General features: G+C 42.8%; 1 protein-coding gene across 10 annotated transcripts in view; it reads right to left on the bottom strand.

Annotated features, from left to right (window-relative positions):
* KCNMA1 (potassium calcium-activated channel subfamily M alpha 1) overlaps positions 1-20,462 on the bottom strand; it is an 838,033-nt gene that overhangs the window by 80,556 nt on the left and 737,015 nt on the right. For all 10 annotated transcript variants that reach the window (XM_063727600.1, XM_054522412.2, XM_054522407.2 and 7 more), the window contains 2 exons: positions 16,522-16,615; positions 262-385 (listed from right to left, as the gene is read on the bottom strand). In XM_063727600.1, the coding sequence (XP_063583670.1) occupies positions 262-385; positions 16,522-16,615 (218 nt within the window). The remainder of the gene's footprint in view (positions 1-261; positions 386-16,521; positions 16,616-20,462) is intronic.

Genomic DNA, 20,462 nt, shown 5'->3' with positions numbered 1-20,462 from the left:
CCTCCCACCATGCCTTTCCCACAGCAAGTGCTCACCTACTCTTATGAGGAGCCAATATATTCAGAGATTGAAAATTCTGAATATTGCTCATGTTCTGATCAGAGGTCTAGCTGCTTCAATCTATGCTCAGAATTTCAATCATCAAAAATAATTAGGACCAGGGACAGTATTATCCCACTGTCCCACTAGGGAAACCCCATTCCTAGCAAACGTGGTTTGGTGCAGAAGCGGGCAACATCAGATGCACAGTCCCTCACTCACCAGGATGACTTTCTCTATCTCCTTGGCTGCACACCAGTGAAACATCCCAGTAGAGTCGTACTTCTTCACATTGGAGTCCATGTTGTCAATCTGATCATTGCCAGGAATTAACAAGGGGTCATGCCTGGGGAGAAAAGGACAGGAAAACCTAAGTAGAAAATGTGATAAATTATAAATGGAAAGTGCCCCCTGAATTACATCTCAGAGGATATGAAAGATGCAGAGGAAGTGGTTGTCACTGAAGGCCATTCTTCTGCTTACAGAATCCATCCTTTGAGAGACAACTGCCCCAAACCACCACCCTGCATCTGGAAGTGCAGCTGACCTTTGTCAGGGAGCATTTCTGCCTTTCCCCAGCTCCTCTTTTCCTAAATGGTCTTCCTAACATTTTGTGGATTCAGCCTCCTTTTTTAAGGCTACCTCACTCCTCTTCCTCTCATTTTACCAGCTATTCGATCTCCCCAGCATGCGTGCGCGCGCGCACACACACACACACACACACACACACACACACACACACACGCACCAAAGGGTTGCTATTAGCCTCAGCAATGAAGAGGAAGGAATAGGAATAGAGCCTCATGCTGACTGACTGGCATGAGGATGGAAAGCCAATTACTCGCTCCTTCTGACTACAACTTCTGACGTGATGCTCTTCGCAGTAAAAGCTTTAACAGGCTGCACTTTAAATATTTTAGCAATTTGCCCAATCAGATTTTGCTCTCCCTGGCTGAAGCCTTTAAAGATTCAGCAGCATGTCACTTCAGAGCAGATTGACTACCAAATGCCCACATCTGGAATACATGATTTCAATACTAAACAACACCCTCTCTCCTTGCCTTAACAACTGTATATGCACTAACCATCCAATGATGCTCCCCGCCACCTTCACCTCCCAACTGCTGCATTCCTTAGATGAGAGCCTCAAGCTCAGATGCATCTTAATAAACTTATTTCAAATTCTCAGGGCAACATTCACCCTCTATTGCCTTGTTTATTGGTGGAAAAGGAAGATGCTTCCATAAAGGCCTCCTGTCTAGTGGGTTGGCAGAGCCTCACTGACAACCTTAAGAACTGCAATGGAATCAGGCAGGTCTAACAAGCTTATAGCACAATAAATAAGCTCCTGCACCTTGAATCATAGTCAATGTCCACGCTTTTATCTCTGATAGTGATTCAGCACCTCGGGTTTGGGAAGTCATTGTTCCTTCCTGCAAAACTGGCCATATAATTAGGACATTGTCCCGGCTATTCTTAACCATTCTTGCAATAGAGCTATCTTTTCTGAGTAATATTGTCAACACAAGGCAGAAAATATACATAGGGTCAAATTCCATAAATTTATTGTAAAGTGATTTTACCTTTTGAAATTCTATATTTCAACATCAGAGAGTGACTTTTTTTTTTTTTTGAGACAGAGTCTCGCTCTGCAGAGGGTGACTTTTATTTACTTTTTACTATCTGTCCCTCTGAAATGTCTCTGATACTTCCCACTTACATGTCAAGAGTACAGAGTGGGACAGCAATCTCTCTTCCGTGGCCCAAAAACCTAGGATTAAGCTTTTGAATAACTACCATGACCCTCCAATATGCTCCCCACTCCCAAAGAAGGTGAGAAAACTTTCTCACTGCATTTATGTATGCCTGAGAATTTGCTTTCAGACTACACCAAATGACAAATACTATGTGAAGCAAACTTGCAAAGTTATCTTCAACGAACATGCTAGACTACTATAGGAATATCTGTCATATCTGATCTTAAAAGAACAATCCCATTCCGAGTAGCATCTCAGTGTCTGGATTGTTGAGAGGTCTTGAGGTATGTAAACCACCAGACCATCTTCCAAATACTGAACTTAGTCAAAGATGTTAAGATAAAAAGGCTGATAAGAACTATTTACAGATCAGGGTGAGAGCAAACTTTGAGGGATGTTTTTGTCCTTGAAGAGTCTTTAACAGTTGCATAGATATCTATTAATATTATCGGGAATACGTAGGTAGACAAAAGCCATCATGGAGAAGAGGTTTGAGAAAATGAAGAAAACGAACTCTTTCCAGCCCTTGAAGAACATATTTCAGTTGCAAGAGGATATTAGTAGACTTGCCCTGAAGATATACAGCCAGGTTCAAATTCCCTTGCCCTGTTTACTGGTTGGAGAGAAAGTATTACCTCAGGATGACCTGAGACCTACCGCCAGTGCATTTAGGATTTAAAAGATACTCAGAACTATGTTCCCATAATATCAGCAAGCAAGCAAATGAAACAGCAAGCTGACAAAAAACAAACACTTTTAGAAAATACACGCCTTGGGGAAGAGGAGATACATTTTGGTTTGGTATACTTGATTCTTTCTGGGAAGGTGTCAGACGTTGGTAACAGTGGCCTACAACTTTCATCCAGAAAAGCAAATAAGCAAGCCTGATGATCAACCGCCCTTCAATAAAAAGAAAAAAGACAGCTAATGTCAAGCTTCATTAACTGGGGTAGAGGTTTCCAGAAACCAGGCATAACTTGACGCTGGAGCTACAAGCCATGGTTTGCACTGGAACATCCAGAGGCATCCAGGAAGTCTTAGAGGTATGCCACGCTACACTCTACTCCCCACACATCTCTCAGCCTGGCCTGGACCATTTAAATATAAACAATCCAGGATTTCCCCCAAGAGACTGACCTGAGGAATATCAAAAACCTCCCGGAACAAAGACATTACCCTCTCTGACCAGCGTGGTGCCTGGAAATCTAACTCTAGTTTATTGAATCAGTAAAGCAACCAATAAGCAGTAAAGCAACCAATAAGAATCCCCTATTCTGAGCATGGAATGGAGGCTACAGTAATGATTAAGATAAAGTCCCTAGTCAAAGAGAGGTCCACAAGATAGCAGGAAAAAAAAATATATACACCAATAGTTCAATAGTTACAGTACCTTGTGGCAAGTGTTACAGCAAAGTACAAGGTGATATGAGAATACCAAGAAAAAAGCTGTTCATATCCTGGTATTTGGGTAGCATTAAGGAAGGTTTTGCAAAGAAAGTAGCATTTGGGCCGGGTGCGGTGGCTCACGCCTGTAATCCCAGCACTTTGGGAGGCCGAGGCAGGCGGATCATGAGGTCAGGAGATCGTGTCCATCCTGGCTAACACGGTGAAACCCCATCTCTATTAAAAATACAAAAAAATTAGCCAGGCGTGGTGGTGGGTGCCTGTAGTCCCAGCTACTCTACTCGGGAGGCTGAGGCAGGAGAATGGGGTGAACCCAGGAGGCGGAGCTTGCAGTGAGCCGAGATCACACCACTGCATTCCAGCCTGGGCAACACAGCGAGACTCTCTCTCAGAAAAAAAAAAAAAAAGTAGCATTTGATCTGAACCACGAGAAATGAAGAGGAATCTCAGCATGTTGCAGTGTTGATCCACTAATAGCAAGTAGGACCCACTCATAGAATTGAGGCCCAAATGAAAAGGGCCAAATAATGGCACCTAAAACCATGGCTGAAGATGCCAGATACCATACCACCTAACCTAAGGTACAGAAGACTCAGACCAGGCCTTCCAGCTGTCTCCAGATGTGCAATGACGGTCAAGTAGAAGATGGATTAAACTGATTGAGTATGACTGATTGACAGCAGACTAAGAATGATGCATGAGATTTAGAGAGAACAAAAATCATGGTTCCAAAAAAGGAAGTGTTATAAAAATTGAAAGTAATTCAAAAATGAAATGAGTTGTTGCCCAAGACGGTGGGTTTTCTATCATTGAGACATTACAGAAGAGCAAGGGATACAGTGAGGATATGCATATAAAGGATGGGCGAGCCTAGAAGATCCTGAAGGTTTGAAGCACTGTGCTGTCACTGGAGAAAGACACAGCTAGAAGAATTTTGAAAGTACTGGACCATTGTTGGATATCGGAAGGCTGGAGAGCCCTGAGTAGGTAAAGAAAGGTTGCTAGAGTGAAGATAAGAGGTAAACAGCATGGGAGAGGGATTAATTTATGGCTCCAGTAAGGGCCAGCACTGTTACACACTCACTCGATTTCACAGTCTGGGAGTAAGCTGGGAACACAATTCGTTGCAGCAACAATAGAGTCTGTAACTGTTTCTGGCCAGACAGTATAAATTTCTTTACCATGGCTGTTCCTGTAGTAATTTCAAGTGCCTTAGGCTGGCTTATGCTGCAGATAGATCTCTGGAACAGGTGGAGAGTGGACAGTCAGTTGTCCACAGGGACTAAATCAAAGTTTCTAAAGCTTCTATTGCTAGAAGAAAGTCCAAGCACTTGCCATTGAGCACATCAATCAACACTGCTGTGATCCAGGGAGACCCAGAGGAATTGGGCAGTTTGTTGTTTGGAAAGGAGGATCATGAGAAATCTCCCTGAACAAGGGATCCCAACATCTTCAGTTTGCAAAGTTATAGAGACCCACTTCCAAAGCCTCTCCCACAACTCCTCAAAGACCAGTTAGTTGAAATCAAGGACCAGGATTAGATATTGTCTTTCACATCATAATGACATTACCTAAGTCTTCCACTCACAAAGTAATTTTCTATTTCCCTAAAAGGCACCATAATTAATTCAAGGCTCACTTGTCACTAGCGACTTAGTCAATGTACATGCCCTATTTTAGGGTAACAGAAACTCTATGATGTGAGGTATATCTGCTGTTTCATTTTTATGGGCTGAACTGTGTTCTCCCCCAAATTTTTATGTGAAGTCTTAACCCCCAGTACCTCAGAATGTGACTGTATTTTGAAATATGGTCTTTAAAGAAGTAATTAAGTTAAAATTAGGTCACTGGGGTGAGTTCTGATCCAATAGGACTGGTGTCCTTACAAGAAGAGGAAATTTGGGCCAGCTTTTCCACAGGAGGGGAAGATCATGTGAAGACAGAGGGAAAAGACAGAGATCTGCAAGCCAAGAAGAGAGGCCTGGAACAGATCCTTCCCTCAGTACCCTTGGGAGGAACCAACCCTCCCAGACTTGAATCTCAGACTTCTAGTCACCAGAACTGTGAGAAGCTCTGTTGTTTAAGACACTGGGTCTGTGATACTTGATTACAGCATTCCTAGAAAATTAACACAATAGCCCACCTTGAAGAAAAACAGGCACAATATATCAGATATCCCTTAGCTGAAGGCCCCTGGCTGCCCTTCTTGAATCTTAAGTTTTTCTTGTCCATTTAAGGGGGGGGAAAAGCATCCTGCCATTATTTCAGGAATACATAGACATACATATGTAATACCCAGTATCTCCTCTAAAGGTTTTGGGCCAATATCCCTCCCCTCTCCAACCACCTTCTCTACCTCACCACCAACATACAGGCATGTTAGATCTGCTCTGCCAGAGTGGTAACTTCTCTCCGTCTTTAACTTAGACATGCATTTGAGGATCAATGCCAATGACAGCCCAGCTTAAAGCAAAGAGGAAGCCTGAACACTAGCCAGCTAATTTGAGCAGTCTGACTTATAGAGTCCATCTCCAAATGGAGTGTTCAGGGGTTGATACCACTAAGGGCAGGAAACCACCTATTTCCTTAGTGACAGTATACCATAGTGGTTAAGCGCCCTGGCTCCAGAGCCAAAATGTCTGTCTTCAAGGCTTGGCTCACCTATTACTTGCTAAGTTGTACATTGCCTTAGTTTCTTCATCTGTAAAATGGGAATGTTAATCATTAGCATTATTCAATGGATTCCATTTGAGGATTACATGAGTAAAGATATTTCATGCCCTGAATATAGCATCTGACCTAGAGCATGTCCTCAAGAAGTGTTAACTAGTCTTATGATTATCATCCTTTATACTTTGCTTAGGACCCACTCATGTATTACTAGCTCTGATTATGGTGAAAGGAGGCAGGAAAGGGAGAGCAGTTCAATAATAAAGATATAGAGCTACTGCTATTATTTCTACTACTGCTACTATTGTTACTATTACTATTGCTGCTACTAGTACTATTACCATTGTTGTTACTATGATGAATAGCTGCCATGAGTCCAACCCTTCCAAATGTTGATGCACTAAAACTTTTACCTACATTTTATGATTTGCTACTCACAAGAACACATGTAGGTAATTTCTGTTATTATCGAGCTCTGTGTACACATGGGAAACAGAATAGATAAGTAACATGCTCAGGTGGCACAGCCAGTGAGAGGAGAGGCAAAGCCTTAAGAAAAAGGTCTACTTGGCTGAAGGCCAGTGCTGCAGGGTGCCCACCTCATACCCTCCCACTTTAAGGAGGCAGCCATATCTCGTTCATTCTCCATCAAAACACCCCAAGTTGCAGTGTTCTAAGCAGCCAAGAAAGGGAAACCAGCATCGCAGGCATTTACAAAATGCACCACTTATGTGAATGATTAGTAGAAATTCACCCCATAACCCTTGCATCTCAGCTCACCCTCCAATGTCCGCAGCTAGAAATTCAGTGTGCCTAAAGTCTAATAAGGAATACAGGCATGGCCAAGTATGGTGGCTCATGCCTGTAATCTCAGCATTTTGGAGGGCTGAGGTGGGCAGATCACCTGAGCTCAGGAGTTTGAGACCAGCCTAGGCAACATGGTAAAACCCTATCTCTACAAAAAATATAAAAATTAGCCAGGTAGATGGTGCACGCCTGCAGTCCCAGGTACTGAGGAGGCTGAGGCATGAGAATTGCTTGAACCCAGGAGGTTGAGAATGCCAGTGAGCTGAGATCACACTACTGCACTCCAGCCCAGCAACAGAGCCAGACCCTGTCAAAAAAAAAAAAAAAAAAAAAAAAAAAAAAAAAAAAAAAAGAACATAGGCATACCTCATTTTATTCAACTTTGCTGTATTGCACTTTGCAGATATTATGGTGTTTTTTTTTTTTACAAATTGAAGGTTTATTTTTCCATTGCTAGAGCACAGGCAGAGTAGATTTCACATAATTCTTAAGGCCTATGGGATTTTCAGAATGGTAAATGAGCTTTGACTTCAACTTAAAGTCACCAGCTGCATTAGTTCCAACAAGAATCAGCCTGCCCTTTGAAGCTTTGAAGTCAGGCATTTACGTCTGTTTACAGCATGATATACTGAATATTTTAATCCTGCTGTTGAGACCTACTGCTCAGAGAAAAGGATTTCTTTCAAGATGTTACTGCTCACTGATAATGTACCCAATTATTCAAGAGCTCTGATGGAGATGTATAAGAAAAATGTTGTTAGTTGTTAGAACCTGCTAGAACAACTACCATCCTGTAGCCCATGGATCAAGGGGTAATTTTGACTTTCAAGACTTATTACTTAAGAAATATATTTAATAAGCTATCACTGCCATAGTGATTCCTTTGATGAATCTGGGCAAAATAAATTGAAAAGCTTCTGAAAAAGAATTGCCATTCTAGATGCTAATAAGAACATTCGTGATTCATGGGAGGAGGTGAAAATATCAACAGGAGTTTGGAAGAAGTGAATTCCAACCCTCATGGATGACTTTGAGGGCTTTAAGACTTCAGTGGAGGAAGTAACAGCAGATGTGGTAGAAAAAGTAAGATAAATAGAATTAGAAGTGGAGCCTGCACATGTGACTGAATTGCTGCAAACTCATGATCAAACTTGAACATATGAGGAGTTGCTTCTTATGGGTTAGCAAAGAAAGTGGTCGCTTGAGATGGAAGCTACTCCTGGTGAAGATTCTGTGAACACTGTTGAAATGACAACAAAGGATTTAGAATAGTACATAAACTTAGTTGATGAAGCAGCGGCAGAGTATGAAAGGATTGACTCCAATTTTGAAAGAAGTTCTACTCTGGGTAAAATGCTATCCAACAGCATCACATGCTACAGAGAAATCTTTTGTCAAAGGAAGAGTCAGTCGATGCAGCAATCTTCATTGTTGTCTTATTTTAAGAAATTGTCGCAGCCACCACAATCTTCAGCTACCACCCCCCGATCAGACAGCAGCCATCAACACTGAGGCAAGACCCTCTACCAGAAAGAAGATTAAAACTCACTGATGACTCAGATGATTACTAGCATTTTTAGGAGTAAATTATTTTAATGAAGGTATGTACACACTTAATAGACTACAGAAGAGTGTAAACCTAACTTTTATATGCACTAGAAAACAAAAAAAAATGTGTCACTTGCTTTATTGCAATATTCACTTTCTTGTGGTGGTCTGGAACTGAGCCTGCAATATCTCTGAGGTGTGCCTGCAAAAGATCTTTGTTTTGAGGATTTGCAGAGCAAGAAATACCACTTGGCATCAATTAATCTCAGGAAGTGAACTAAATGCCCTGCTACAACAGAAACAGAAAAAGCTCGCCTTGAAGACAACAGCCTAAAGCAAAACCACAAATCCCTTTTCTAGCAAACCTGCTGTGAGGAAGCTGATATCATATTTTAAAGTGCATGATTTCCCTTACAGGCAAAGACAGCAAATCCCAGTTCCTTCGGTGGCACTGGGTTCAACGCTGGACTTCAGAAATTTACATTAAAGTACAAATAACCAGCCAAACACACAAAAATGTTATGAAAAAGGAAAGTTACAAAATGGCTAGAAAATTGCATTCTTTTCTCTGCTTGATTTTCAAGACCTCGTGCCTTATCACATGATAAGGGCTTTTCTGTCATTATGAGCATCCCATCCAAATTAAGGGCATCCTACAGTGGTCTCCCTGGGAGATGAGAGGCTTGATTAAAAGGAGGTGAATTTCTCATCCCTCCGCAGACCTTTTATCTGAGCTGCAAATACTGACTTTATTGAGCATCTATTATGTAAGGCACCATGACGGGGCTAACAAGACATTTCTCAGGCTCCACAGTTTGGCTCAAGTGTTCCTCATAAAGCCATCATTCTGAACAGCCAGAGAGACTGAAGTTATTTTCCCTTCCTAGGAACTTCTAGAGATGCTCCTTCGGCAATAATAACTTCCATGTCTGTTTTATCCATTAGATGGTGAACTATTTAGGGGCAGGGATCTATTTTGCTCTTCCATGTATTTCCAGAATCTAGCAGAGGATGCAATCAAACTAACTAAAGGAACTGATGAATCATCTCTAGTCCCCGAACACTCTTCAAGCAGTCAACAGAGACTCAGCAAACCTTTCGTGGAGATCCAAAACGTGTGCAGTGAGAACCCATTTACCTCTGATATCTTGCAACAATTCGTTTTTGAACAATCAGGGTTCTTGCATCATTTTTCATTTACAGGGACTGCGTATGAATTAGGACGCAGAGCATTTGCTATAAAAAGGGCATTGTGATGTGAAGGACAACCCTAAATTATGTCTCTAACCAGTCAAGGCTGCCTGAAGTTCGCCTGGAGCCAGCTGCTGTAACTAATCAGCAGGGAGGACTCATGTCAGTGGTCAGACAGATGTTCTTAATTAAGCAACTATTTGGTTCTCCAGTGCAAAGTCTGAACACTTCTTAGAGATGGGCCCCTATCACTTCAAGCTCCTCTCACTGTTCTGATTCTTCAAAAGAGTGGTTCTCAAACTGTGGCCCAGACCAGCCGCATCAGCATCACCTGGAAGTTTGACAGAAATGCAAATTTCCAACCCCCAGGCCAGATCTGCTGAATTAGACTGTGTAGGGCTGTGGCCCAGCAAGCTATATTTTAACAAAGCCCTCCAGGTGATTCCGACACCTGCTAAAGTATAAGAACTACCACTATAAAGTTTTGCCCAGATGAAGAATCTATATGGCTTAAGTAAATCCTACCCAAGTTAGCAATTGTCAACAACACACAGATTATGAGGCTGTAGTTCTATTCAGCAAAGCCAGGACTACAGCTAGACAAGGGAGGTGCCTAGGGTGCAAAATTGGAGGAGGCGCCTCACATTCTGGGTGCCTACTCTGATTCTCTGTGACTCTGTGGAACTCAAGGTATTGTGTCAACACTTGATCCTTGATGGGGATTTACTGACTAGATGCTGCACTAATGACTCTCTCTTGCTGACTTCTCTTCCCATGAGCTAATCAACAAATAAATTTAAACAAGCAAATTAAATACTAGTCCTCGCAAAGTGCAATACTTACAATTCAGTGTTCTACCCTTCTTTAACAACATGGTATCTAGTCGCTAAGACCTTGAGCACAATGTTGAAGAATATCAAGCCACATAGGTGCGTCTCAGCCTGTATCAGACACAGAAGGCTGGATTAGGTCTTAGGTGGTCTCCTCAAAAGGGCTCATAGTTGGGTGTTCAGCACCATAAATGGTTCCAACTGGATCTGCCTCATTCTTGGGTGCCTTGGCTCCTGGGTGATTACTATTTCCTGATACTTCCTGAGGATTTGCAGAGCAAATCCTGGCTCCTGCCTTAACTCATTCTTTAACAGAGCTTCCACTCTCCTGATAACGATCATCACCCCTGAGACACCACTGCCCACCACCCTCTCCCCATCTCCCACTTGATGGCCATCCCTGGAGCCACACTGACAAAACTCTCAGGCCAGGCTCTAGCCACCCTGGCAGAACTAGGGTCCTTTTCAATTTCTCTGCATCTATCTACTTGCATTATTTTCCCTGCTGCCACCTAAGATGTCATCTCATGTTAGGCAGCCAGCATTCTCAGAAGAAGGAAATCGTTGCCTTTATGTTTGGGAGACAGCCTGGGAGAACCAACATGTTCATCAGTCCTAGAGGAGGTTGTACAAGATGCTCTTGACACAAGAGGGCAAGGTCATGACCATCTGCTGAACATGAACTTGTCCAGGGACCTGTGTGGTCCACCCAAGCCTCGGTACCATGACACCAACTATTTTTTTCTCCAGTCCTGGGGGAGGCCTGTCATATGTTATCAGTGTGTGCATTAAGAGGCGAATTTACTTAGCTAAGCTGTCCCTGCCTTCCTTCTTTCTTTTGCCCAGTGGAGGGAATTGTGAGGGTGACTTAGCTCAGGCCATTTTGCCATTTTCTATTACTAAAATCTTTCATGCTAGAAGGCTCTGATGTGAGAAGTCCTAACAAAATGACCCCATGAAAGGTTTGAGTCAAAAGAGAGGTGATGAGACTTAACAAGTAGATGAGTTTATTTCACTTAATGACCAGGAGATGCCCAAGAGGATAATCTGTTTTCCTCAAATCATATTTTGCCTCCCATTCAGGAAACTAATGTCTAATATTTTCTGGGTCTCCTGACGTGAAACTCTCCTCAAAATGTTCAATTTCTTTGTTCTGGGTGTTGTCAATTATCCTTGCCAGCCCAGCTGGGTGCTATCTGTGTAAACTGTCCACCTGATACATCCTATATAAATCCTAACTTTCACTGAAGTTTTCATTGAAAGTTCATAGGGTTGGTAAGGCCCCCAAATTAAGAACTCTTGACCTAGCTATTTAGAGACAAAGTCTGTGCCCCCTAGGACTTTACAAATGAGGAAAGATGTAGCTATCCTTACAAGGCACCACCCCACTGAGTAGGGAGAATTGGGCAATGGGTGCTTGATGATTTTAGAGGAAAACTAGGATGATTTTAGAGGAAAACTCTAGGTCTCAGGACTGATGTCAGGAATTATGTGTGTCCTTGGGAAAACTATGTACCCCAGTCCTGGTCTACTATTCTACAGCAAACCCTGAATGGCTTAGCACCCAAATGGCCTTGGCAGAGGCTGGGGTTGAGTGGGCCTTCTATTTCACACCTCTGTGCTTACATAGTGTGTGTCTCAGAAATCTCCTGATGGAGGACTCCCAACCCTTCTCTCTGCTGCCACCAGTGATTCTCCCAAAACACAAGTTAGGTTACCGCTTCCTCAAAAACCTTCAGGGATTCCCTAATGCCTACAACAAGCAAAGCCTTCATGACTGGGTGCCAGAATACTCTTACATTCTCCACTCCATCTAGACCACTCCAAAGATCCCTGGCTATAGCCACACCCAGGCATTTACTGTGGTCTGAGCACTGTCCCTATGTCCTCCATCATCCTAATTAGGGAAAACTTACCTAGATTTACCAGACTTTACATCTCCGTACCTCAACATACTCACCTGTAAAATGGGGGCAAGAGTAATATCTACTTATAGAGTTGTAGTTAGGTCTCAGTGAGTCACAGGCATCCAGTCTCGGAATGATGCCTGGCATCTGGTAAACCTAGACAGGTAATATTATTAGTTGAGCATTCTCCTCATGGTATGGAACTAGGTTCAATAAGACCTCCTCCTAAACCAGGCTCAGCCTCCCAAACCAGAGGTAATGACAGCTCTTTCTATTCTCACAGCCCATGCTAGTGGAACCTCCAACTTGTTCTTACTCAATTCTGTGTTTTTATGTGCTTGTCTTCTCCTCTGTTAATGTATAAGCATTTTGAAGGCAGGGATCTAGTCTAATCCATTAGACTGTGTGGAAGTTCTTTAAGGGATCTAAAGTCATTTGGGTGCTAGGCTTTAGATCCCTTAAAGAACTTCCATGACAACTTGCACACAGTAGGCCCTCGCTGAATATTTGCTGGATGGGAGCTAATCTGAGAAAAATATTAAAAGCAGGCAGCTGAAGTGCACAGACTTTTTGGATTCCATGTGAGGATTCAGTGTGAGAACCCAGGTGTTTACTCCATACCACCTACCCATTGGAGAAATCTCATCAAACAAAAAGCATTTGTACATGCAACTATGTGGAGGTGGCTCTGGAATAAACTGAATGTGATTGTAACCAGGGATCCTGAATGGAGATTTCAGGAATCCATTAATCTACTTCAACTGTGGTCAAAAGGGGATCAAGTGTACTTTTTATGTTTTCCTAGAAAGACTTCCTAGAGAGTTTTCACTGAAGGTTCATAGGGTTGGTAAGGCCCCCAAATTAAGAACTCTTGACTTAGCTATTTAGAGACAAAGTTCGTGCCCCCCAGGACTTTACAAATGAGGAAAGATGTAGCTATCCTTACAAGGCACCACCCCACTAAGTAGGGAGAATTGGGCAACGGGTGCTTGATGATTTTAGAGGAAAACTAGGGGAGGCTCCTTCAATAATTCCACATTAAGAGACCAGGAAGGAAGAGAAATAACAGGCAGAGGGAGCCGGGGACTTGGAAGCCTCCATGGCTCACACCTCCTCTGCGGGTGTGGAGCCAAATTTATCCATCATTACACGTGTGTCCTCGGCCTGGGGCCCAGACAACTTGCCATTCAGCTCTATCTGGACGTGAGGGTTGTTTTCTGTCGAGGTGACTCAAAAACATACTACCTCAGGATCCAGACATACAAAACAAGGCTGTTCACCTAATGATCGTGCAGAGTTAAGTGGCACTTAAACACTAGGGTAAGCCTGATACAAGAACAAAGGGGAGGAAAAGACCATTAGTGCAGAGTCCCCATTGCATCTCCTGCTGGCAGATGATTTGGAAGGAGCCTTCACGCAGGAGCCTGTTTTATTTGCAGAAGCCACAGTGGTAAATTAAAGCCCATCCTAGCCCATTCTGGGCTCTCCAGTTCCTCTTGGAGGTATTCCTATCACTGCCCATAGGCCACTAAAACCTGCCCACATTCAGAATGATTGATTCTGCTCAAACTGCAAGCCACAAACTCATGTCAAAAAATCCACTTCAAATAAGTCATTAGCTTCCTTTATGGATTTTTCAGGTCATGAGGAATAAGAACTGAAAGTCCCATTTACTGGAGAGTAGAAAGCAGGTGTCGGAAGAGGCGGTGGCAACTGGAAAAGCCACAGGGAGCTGAGGGAGCCCTTGTTTTCTGCCAATCAACAAAGGGGGTTTAGCAAAAATGGACCCATGACTTCACTGCCAGTGCCAGATATTCAAATGTAAAACAAAGGGCCCTGGGGTCTTTCTGTAAACTGGAAGTCAAGGGAAATGGAGAGAGGGCTCAGCAGGGGCCCATCTTTGCTCCCAGGTCAGATGGAGAATGTGGAGCACCTGGGACATAGAAAGACGTGGTAAGGGAGGAGTGTCTAAGACTTTCTCACTTGTCATGAGATGGCCCATTCCAGCTGGGCTGCGAAGGGAGACCATGGTGGGCTGGTGGGATAAGACATCCCAGCGACAGGAACTGAGGCCTTAGCAGCAGCCCAAAGGCAACCAACACGAGAAGCCCGAGTTCTGTAGCTTGGCAAGTTTCCACTCACCACCTGACCCACGTTTAGCAATTCTGATGTACCATGAAGCAGACAGCTCCAGCCCAGGATGACTGCCTCCCTCAGCCCCTCTCCGGCAACGAATGAAAGTAAGATCCACTTTGAAAATTCTCCCCCATCATGCAAACTGACATAGGCATGCTTTTCAAAAACCCACAGCCAATCTGTTGATCATTACTTATTTACAAAGGCCTTCGGGCAGAAAGTCCTGTAAAAACCATACTTGATACGATATACACTAGCTTTTTCTGCTTGTGGAAAAAAAGTCCCCCCAAGGCTACCTCAAACCATCACTTTCTATTGCACATAAAATGTAGCGTGTAACACTAAAGTATTTAATATATATGGTATAATATATCTACAGGAAAGGCATTTGTGTAGAAGTATGTTACCCTGGATTTGGTAATTTGATGTTTTGCTGAAGGCTACGACTTAAAAAAGCCTCCACCTCATACAGAAGACCTGTCATCTTGGTACCCAAGAGCCAACAGAATAAAGAAGTACCCTTAAGCAGCAAAACTTTGACACAGCTTTGAAGCATATGAAAACAGTATAACTCCTCAGAATTATTATTACTCAAGATCAAAGAAATGAGCCATACTTTACATAGCAAACAGGGACAGGGAATTTGGCTCCAAAGGTTTCAGATTTTTCAGACTTCTCTTTATTTATTTATTTGCTTCTCTAAATTTAGGCGAAGGAAGGTGGCTGGGCTTTTCTCTACTTTAAATGGGAATAACTAGTAGAATTAGATAAGGTGATTACCTAAAGGTGAGTAAATAGGAAATGAATGCTAGCATGACAACTGGCATCATAAAAATGAAAAGCTTGGCAGTTGGCACATTTTATTCCTCCTCATAAACTGTAAACAAGCATGTAAATCAGCCAAACCCAAGGAAGGCTGGGTGAACCGGAAGGCAGAGAACTTTTAAGGAAACATTTAACAGGAATAGATGGTGATATGGAAAAGGAGTTGGGCGGGGTGAGTCTTCCATGGAAAACCTGTGTCCTCAACCACATGAAGAAAGACTGCCCTTGCCTATCTTCCAGAAAGGTAGACGTGGAGGGCCGGGAACATGCAAATGTTATTGAACATGGGGAGTGGAAATCACCACTATTGTATTTCAAAAATCAAAGCCAGTGACCATGAAAAGACAAAAGTAATGTCAAGATGGCAGGCACTTCCAGAGCAGCAACCACATAGGGTGAGCAGTGCAAATCTGAAATCACTCCTGTTTCATTTGGGTGGTAGAGAGTCAGGATGTCGGAGAAAAAAAATGCTGGATTGGCAGATGAATTAAAGACAAAAAGGGGAGATAAAAGACAGATAGGCCAAGAAGAAGAAACTGCAGAACGCTGTTGAAATTTGACTTCACTTGCTATTTACCAGAGGAAGCCATAGTCTAGAAAGAAGTGAGGGAGAAAGAGAGAGAAGGAGGAAGGGAGGGAGGGAGGGGGAAGAAGGGAAGGAGGGAGGGAGGGAGGGAGGGAAGGAGGGAGGGAGGGAGGGAGGGAAGGAGGGAGGGAGGGAGGGGGGGAAGGAAGGAAGGAAGGAAGGAAGGAAGGGAGGGAGAGAGGGAGGGAGGGAACATGTACATGCATGCTGTATTTCATAATTAATATTGCTTTTAGCCTGAGCAGAACTGGATTACTTTTGAACTTTGCTTTGGCAAGTCCACAGATTATTAGACTTTTTTTTATCAGTCAAAATCAATTAACAGAAATTTGATTTCAATCGACAGGATAAAAGGAAGGTAATCTTCAGGTTCATTTTTGATTGTGATGATACATCTCACATATGGCCTTAAGTACAGAAAACAGTCCTCGGAGGGACTCCAGCAGAAAGAGACTGCCGCAGGCAAACTAACCACACGAGTTCCTCTGATTGGTTACCGCCGTCATTAGTGCCACTGCTGTTTAGGAACTACACACAGACAGGACATGGTGACAGCTAAGACTTTAAAGCCTATGTATTTTTCAAACAGCTTTTCAAACTGTTTTTCATGACAGAATTTTTTCAGCTCTATCATTAACTGCTGACAAGCTGACAGAATAAATACTCCAGCCTTTAAGAAGCCATCTAACGATCTCGCTCCCCTCCCCCACCCCGGGCTTGCTGGGGAGGGGAGACTCTGGGCCTGGCAGGGTGAGGAGGGGGCGAGGGGAGGAAGAGAAGGGCTAAGAGGGAAACTGTGGGCAACCAGCCCCTCTCCTTACCTCATCAGCTTAGGCGAGGAGTTGGGTGAGTTCCGCATGCCTCCATTCCGTTGCTTTTTTTTTGGTGATAGTGTTGACGGCTGCTCATCTTCAACTGGAAATACAGGCAGCTCATGAGATTATGAACAGTTTGAGGGCAGACTGTGCAATACAGGCAAAATATCAAAGGACACACACTCAAGGCTCAGTCACTCACTAGGAATTCATGGCTGTCTTTTAGGACCCAGTGACAAAGTCCAAATGTGTTAGTCAAAGAGGCCGGCTTAGAGAAGGTGAAGGCATCACCTCTTTACACTCCAGCCTTTGAACATGCACTTTAAACAGACTAAAACAGTTTGTAAACACCCTGCCATAAGAAAAAAAAAAAAGAAATCATGATTTATCTGTATACCAAAAAAAATACTTATCATTATTCTTAGAGTTAATTTTGGTTACTTTGCTTTGCCCGGTAATCGAGCGCGTTTTGTTGTAACCAAAATCAGAAATAAAGTTGTATTTGAAATGTCAGCATAACTGCCAGCCTGCTGCTTCTCCAGATGAACCAACTTAGCTGGTTCCTAATCCCTGCATACCAGAGAAAGACCGTTGAAAACAGGCAAGGATTCAAGGCCTTGACAGCCAATGTTTCAATCAGATTGGGGCACATTGGTGCATGCTGGCTCAAGAATCCCCAGCCCAACTCAGCGCTTATCCCTCCAACTGCCAAGGAGGGAGGGCTTGTGGGGCTGTGCCAATGGGGTCCTTTTTTAACCCATGAAGACAGGAGCACCGGGGTTGGTGAGGTTGGAGGAGAGCCCCGGAATGAAGGAGGAGGTTGCCATTGAATGAAATCTCTGATGATGCAGCAGCGGGGCAAGGATGGAGGGCAGCACAGGGGATTGGAAACCAACAGCTGTTTTCCAAATGTCTAAACCACACAGATTGCTAAGCAATGTGAAGCTTCACTTAGAAACACCACAGCACACTCTACTGCTCTTGCCCAAAGACACCCACTAATAAGCTTTGCAGATGTATTAGCCTGCATCATGCTTCTTTTTAAGAGAACTGCTTGATAATTAGCAGATGCAAACCCAGCCTGTCACCCAAGGGCATCAGCGGCAAAATTCTAGTCCTCATCTCCCCACCCCCACAATTCAGGCTAAAGCTGTAATGTCAAGAAGGAAAAATAGGATCTTCGGATCCTTATAGTTGACTGCAACACAGACTAGGAGGAAAGCACCCTGAAACTCGGAATGCACAGCAGTTACCTTAAAGCTAAGAAGAGAAATATTAGCAGTGATGACATCAAAAGAGACTTGATATATGTTAATGGTGTAGGAGTCTTAGATGGGGGAGAAAGTGCCATGTCAGCTACTTGGTATTATCCAGGAAGACCCATATTAGAGCATGCATTATATGGTACTTCCCTGAAAACGCTAAATAAATTTAGTAGGTTATGATACATGCTTCCAAAGCTATTTTAATAATCCAACTACCCTCCAAACCTGCTTCAAAGTATTACACGTTTTACACTTTCCTATTCTGCTGTCAGTTTGGGCTTGTCTAAACCCTGGCTGATGCAGAAAAAAGGAATGACTGTGGTGTAAGGTGAGAGTGAGACCAGAAGAAATGAAGGCAAGAAAGCACCTGCAAACACCCACAGCCGACCCCCTGTACCACCTGCTTCCTCTGACACCCACCAGGGCCCAAGCTCAGGCTGAGACCGTATCAGTCATTTAGAGCTCCAGGCAGAGACTATGTGGCTGGGATGATATCGCATCTTATCAGAAATGAGTATCCAAAGCAAATCACACAGAGACTAAATAGCACTTAAAAGATTAAAGGAAATAAATACAAACCACATAAATGGTATTAAAAAAATCACTTAGAGTTGATATGCATCTCTCGGCAAGCAAACAGGCACTCTGAGCTTGACCTGAATTCATCTTCCTTTCACAGGATAGGGGACCAGGCATCTGAGGCAATAATGCGGTAGAAAGGCAGCGAGGGTGTGTGTGTGTGTGTGTGTGTGTGTGTGTGTGTGTGTGTGTAGGTATGCTTTCACACTTTCCCCATGTTAGAATGAAGTAGAAAGTCTTGCACTGACTAGACCTATAAGACAAGGTCATCTCTTAATATGGGCCACTTGCAATTGGTGTATTGTGTTCAGGGTGACCTAGACTGGTTGTGTAGCATGCTGGAGAAAATAACTTGTGTGTGTTTGTGTGCGTGCATGTGAGTCACTCTAGTCGGGGTGCAAGTTCTGTTTTTCTCATCTTAAGGTTATAATTCAGTTAGACTTCTTAAGGTTATAATCCCACATCCAAAGGTTTTTATCTAACCTAGTCTACCACGGCTAGCGTTTTTCAAGGTCACCAGATGTTAACCATGGTTGTGTCCAGTTACACAATGAATCTAGATGAGTTAAGACCTGAACAGAAGTCATCCTCCCTAGCATGCCTGTGGGATTATTTTGCTTAGCATTGGCTTCCCTTTTTGCATTGGGCCTATAACAAATAATCCTCTTTGGTTAAGTGGCCATTATATTTACCCCTTGTTGCTACACTGATCTTCAGATGGAAGAGTTGCAAGTTAATACCTGTTAGCCAGCTCCAGGGAGACACCTCATTCTGGTAGTAAAGTTGTGCCTCTTCTAAGCAAAGAAACCATTTATTTTCATTGCAACTCAGAAAGATCATCCATCATAATCATACTGCATTTAAACTGGGATTTGTTCTCCAAAATGAAACTTGTGTTTAAAGGTTTCCTCCTGCACTCACAGCCTGAAAATGCAGATCTGTTCCGTGAAGAGATGGGGGAAAACGTCTCCAGCTTAAATATATGAATGCTGTGTAATGGAGACCATTACATATGGCTTAGGTCCCTCAAGAGAAGCAGTGATAACTTCTTTCTCATAAGTAGGATATAAACCATATTTAATTATTAGCCTTTATATGGATCCTATCAATTTCTGCATATTTAAAGAAAGCAGATCTAGGAAAACTTTTATTTAAGCTATAAAATATAATTTTCATTTCATGGCTTCTGGGACTACATGAGAGGAAAAAAAATGGAATTAAAAGGGCGACTTAAATTTACTCACTTTCATGAAAGACAAATGTGTTGAAGTAATGGGCCACTACCTCATGACGATGCACATTTACAAGCTCTTATTTAACCTACATTTTGGCTAATTACAATACACCTCCATCTCTGGCATTTTCACTTGCCTTCATGCTGCGGAAGCCACATGAAGATATGATCCTTTAAAGAAACCTGACTTCTTTAAAACAAACAAGTTCAGGAATCTAACGTGGAATTTTTATAGGAGCTGAACTCCATCCAGTCCCCAAGTACTCATAAAATTCAAGGGCTTGTTTTTGCCCATCCCTAAGTATAACACTTCATGTGCTGTTGTAACTTCCCAGCGCTCCCTTGTCTAATAGGCACTGAATCTAACAGTTTTACAGTTTGGGAAGACTCAGTGCTAGAAAAATGTCAGGCAAGTCTAATGAGGCTTCAGATTCCCTGGTTTGCGCTAGAGTTTAATTTAAAGTTACAATGATGTTTTAACATGTTTGCTTATACTTGACTAAAGAGGATTCGTTATTTCAATGACATAACCTCCAGACAATGTTCTGGGAATTGATTTAAGATGTGGTGGTAATTCCAACAGCCTTAATGCAGAGTTGAACATCTGTAACAACATTTTACTCGACTTTTCATCAGCATTCTGTTTTCAAGCAAAAGCAAGCAACGTCTTCCAGAAACACTGGCCAGAACTCTGGGCTTACTTCAAAATGATTACATATTTCACTAGATTTTTTAAAAAAGAAATATCTTCCTTTATCAGCCTTGCCAGATTGCAAACACCGTGTCAGGGTTTACCAAGCCTCTTTATGGTCCTCAGAGTGAAATGGGGCAATGATTGCAACTCCCAGCCTTCCCTAATTCAGTCTAAT

This window comes from Pongo abelii, chromosome 8 (assembly GCF_028885655.2).
Source record: "Pongo abelii isolate AG06213 chromosome 8, NHGRI_mPonAbe1-v2.0_pri, whole genome shotgun sequence".
NCBI classification, from domain to species: domain Eukaryota; kingdom Metazoa; phylum Chordata; class Mammalia; order Primates; family Hominidae; genus Pongo; species Pongo abelii.
This window is presented reverse-complemented; position numbering and strand designations above follow the sequence as displayed.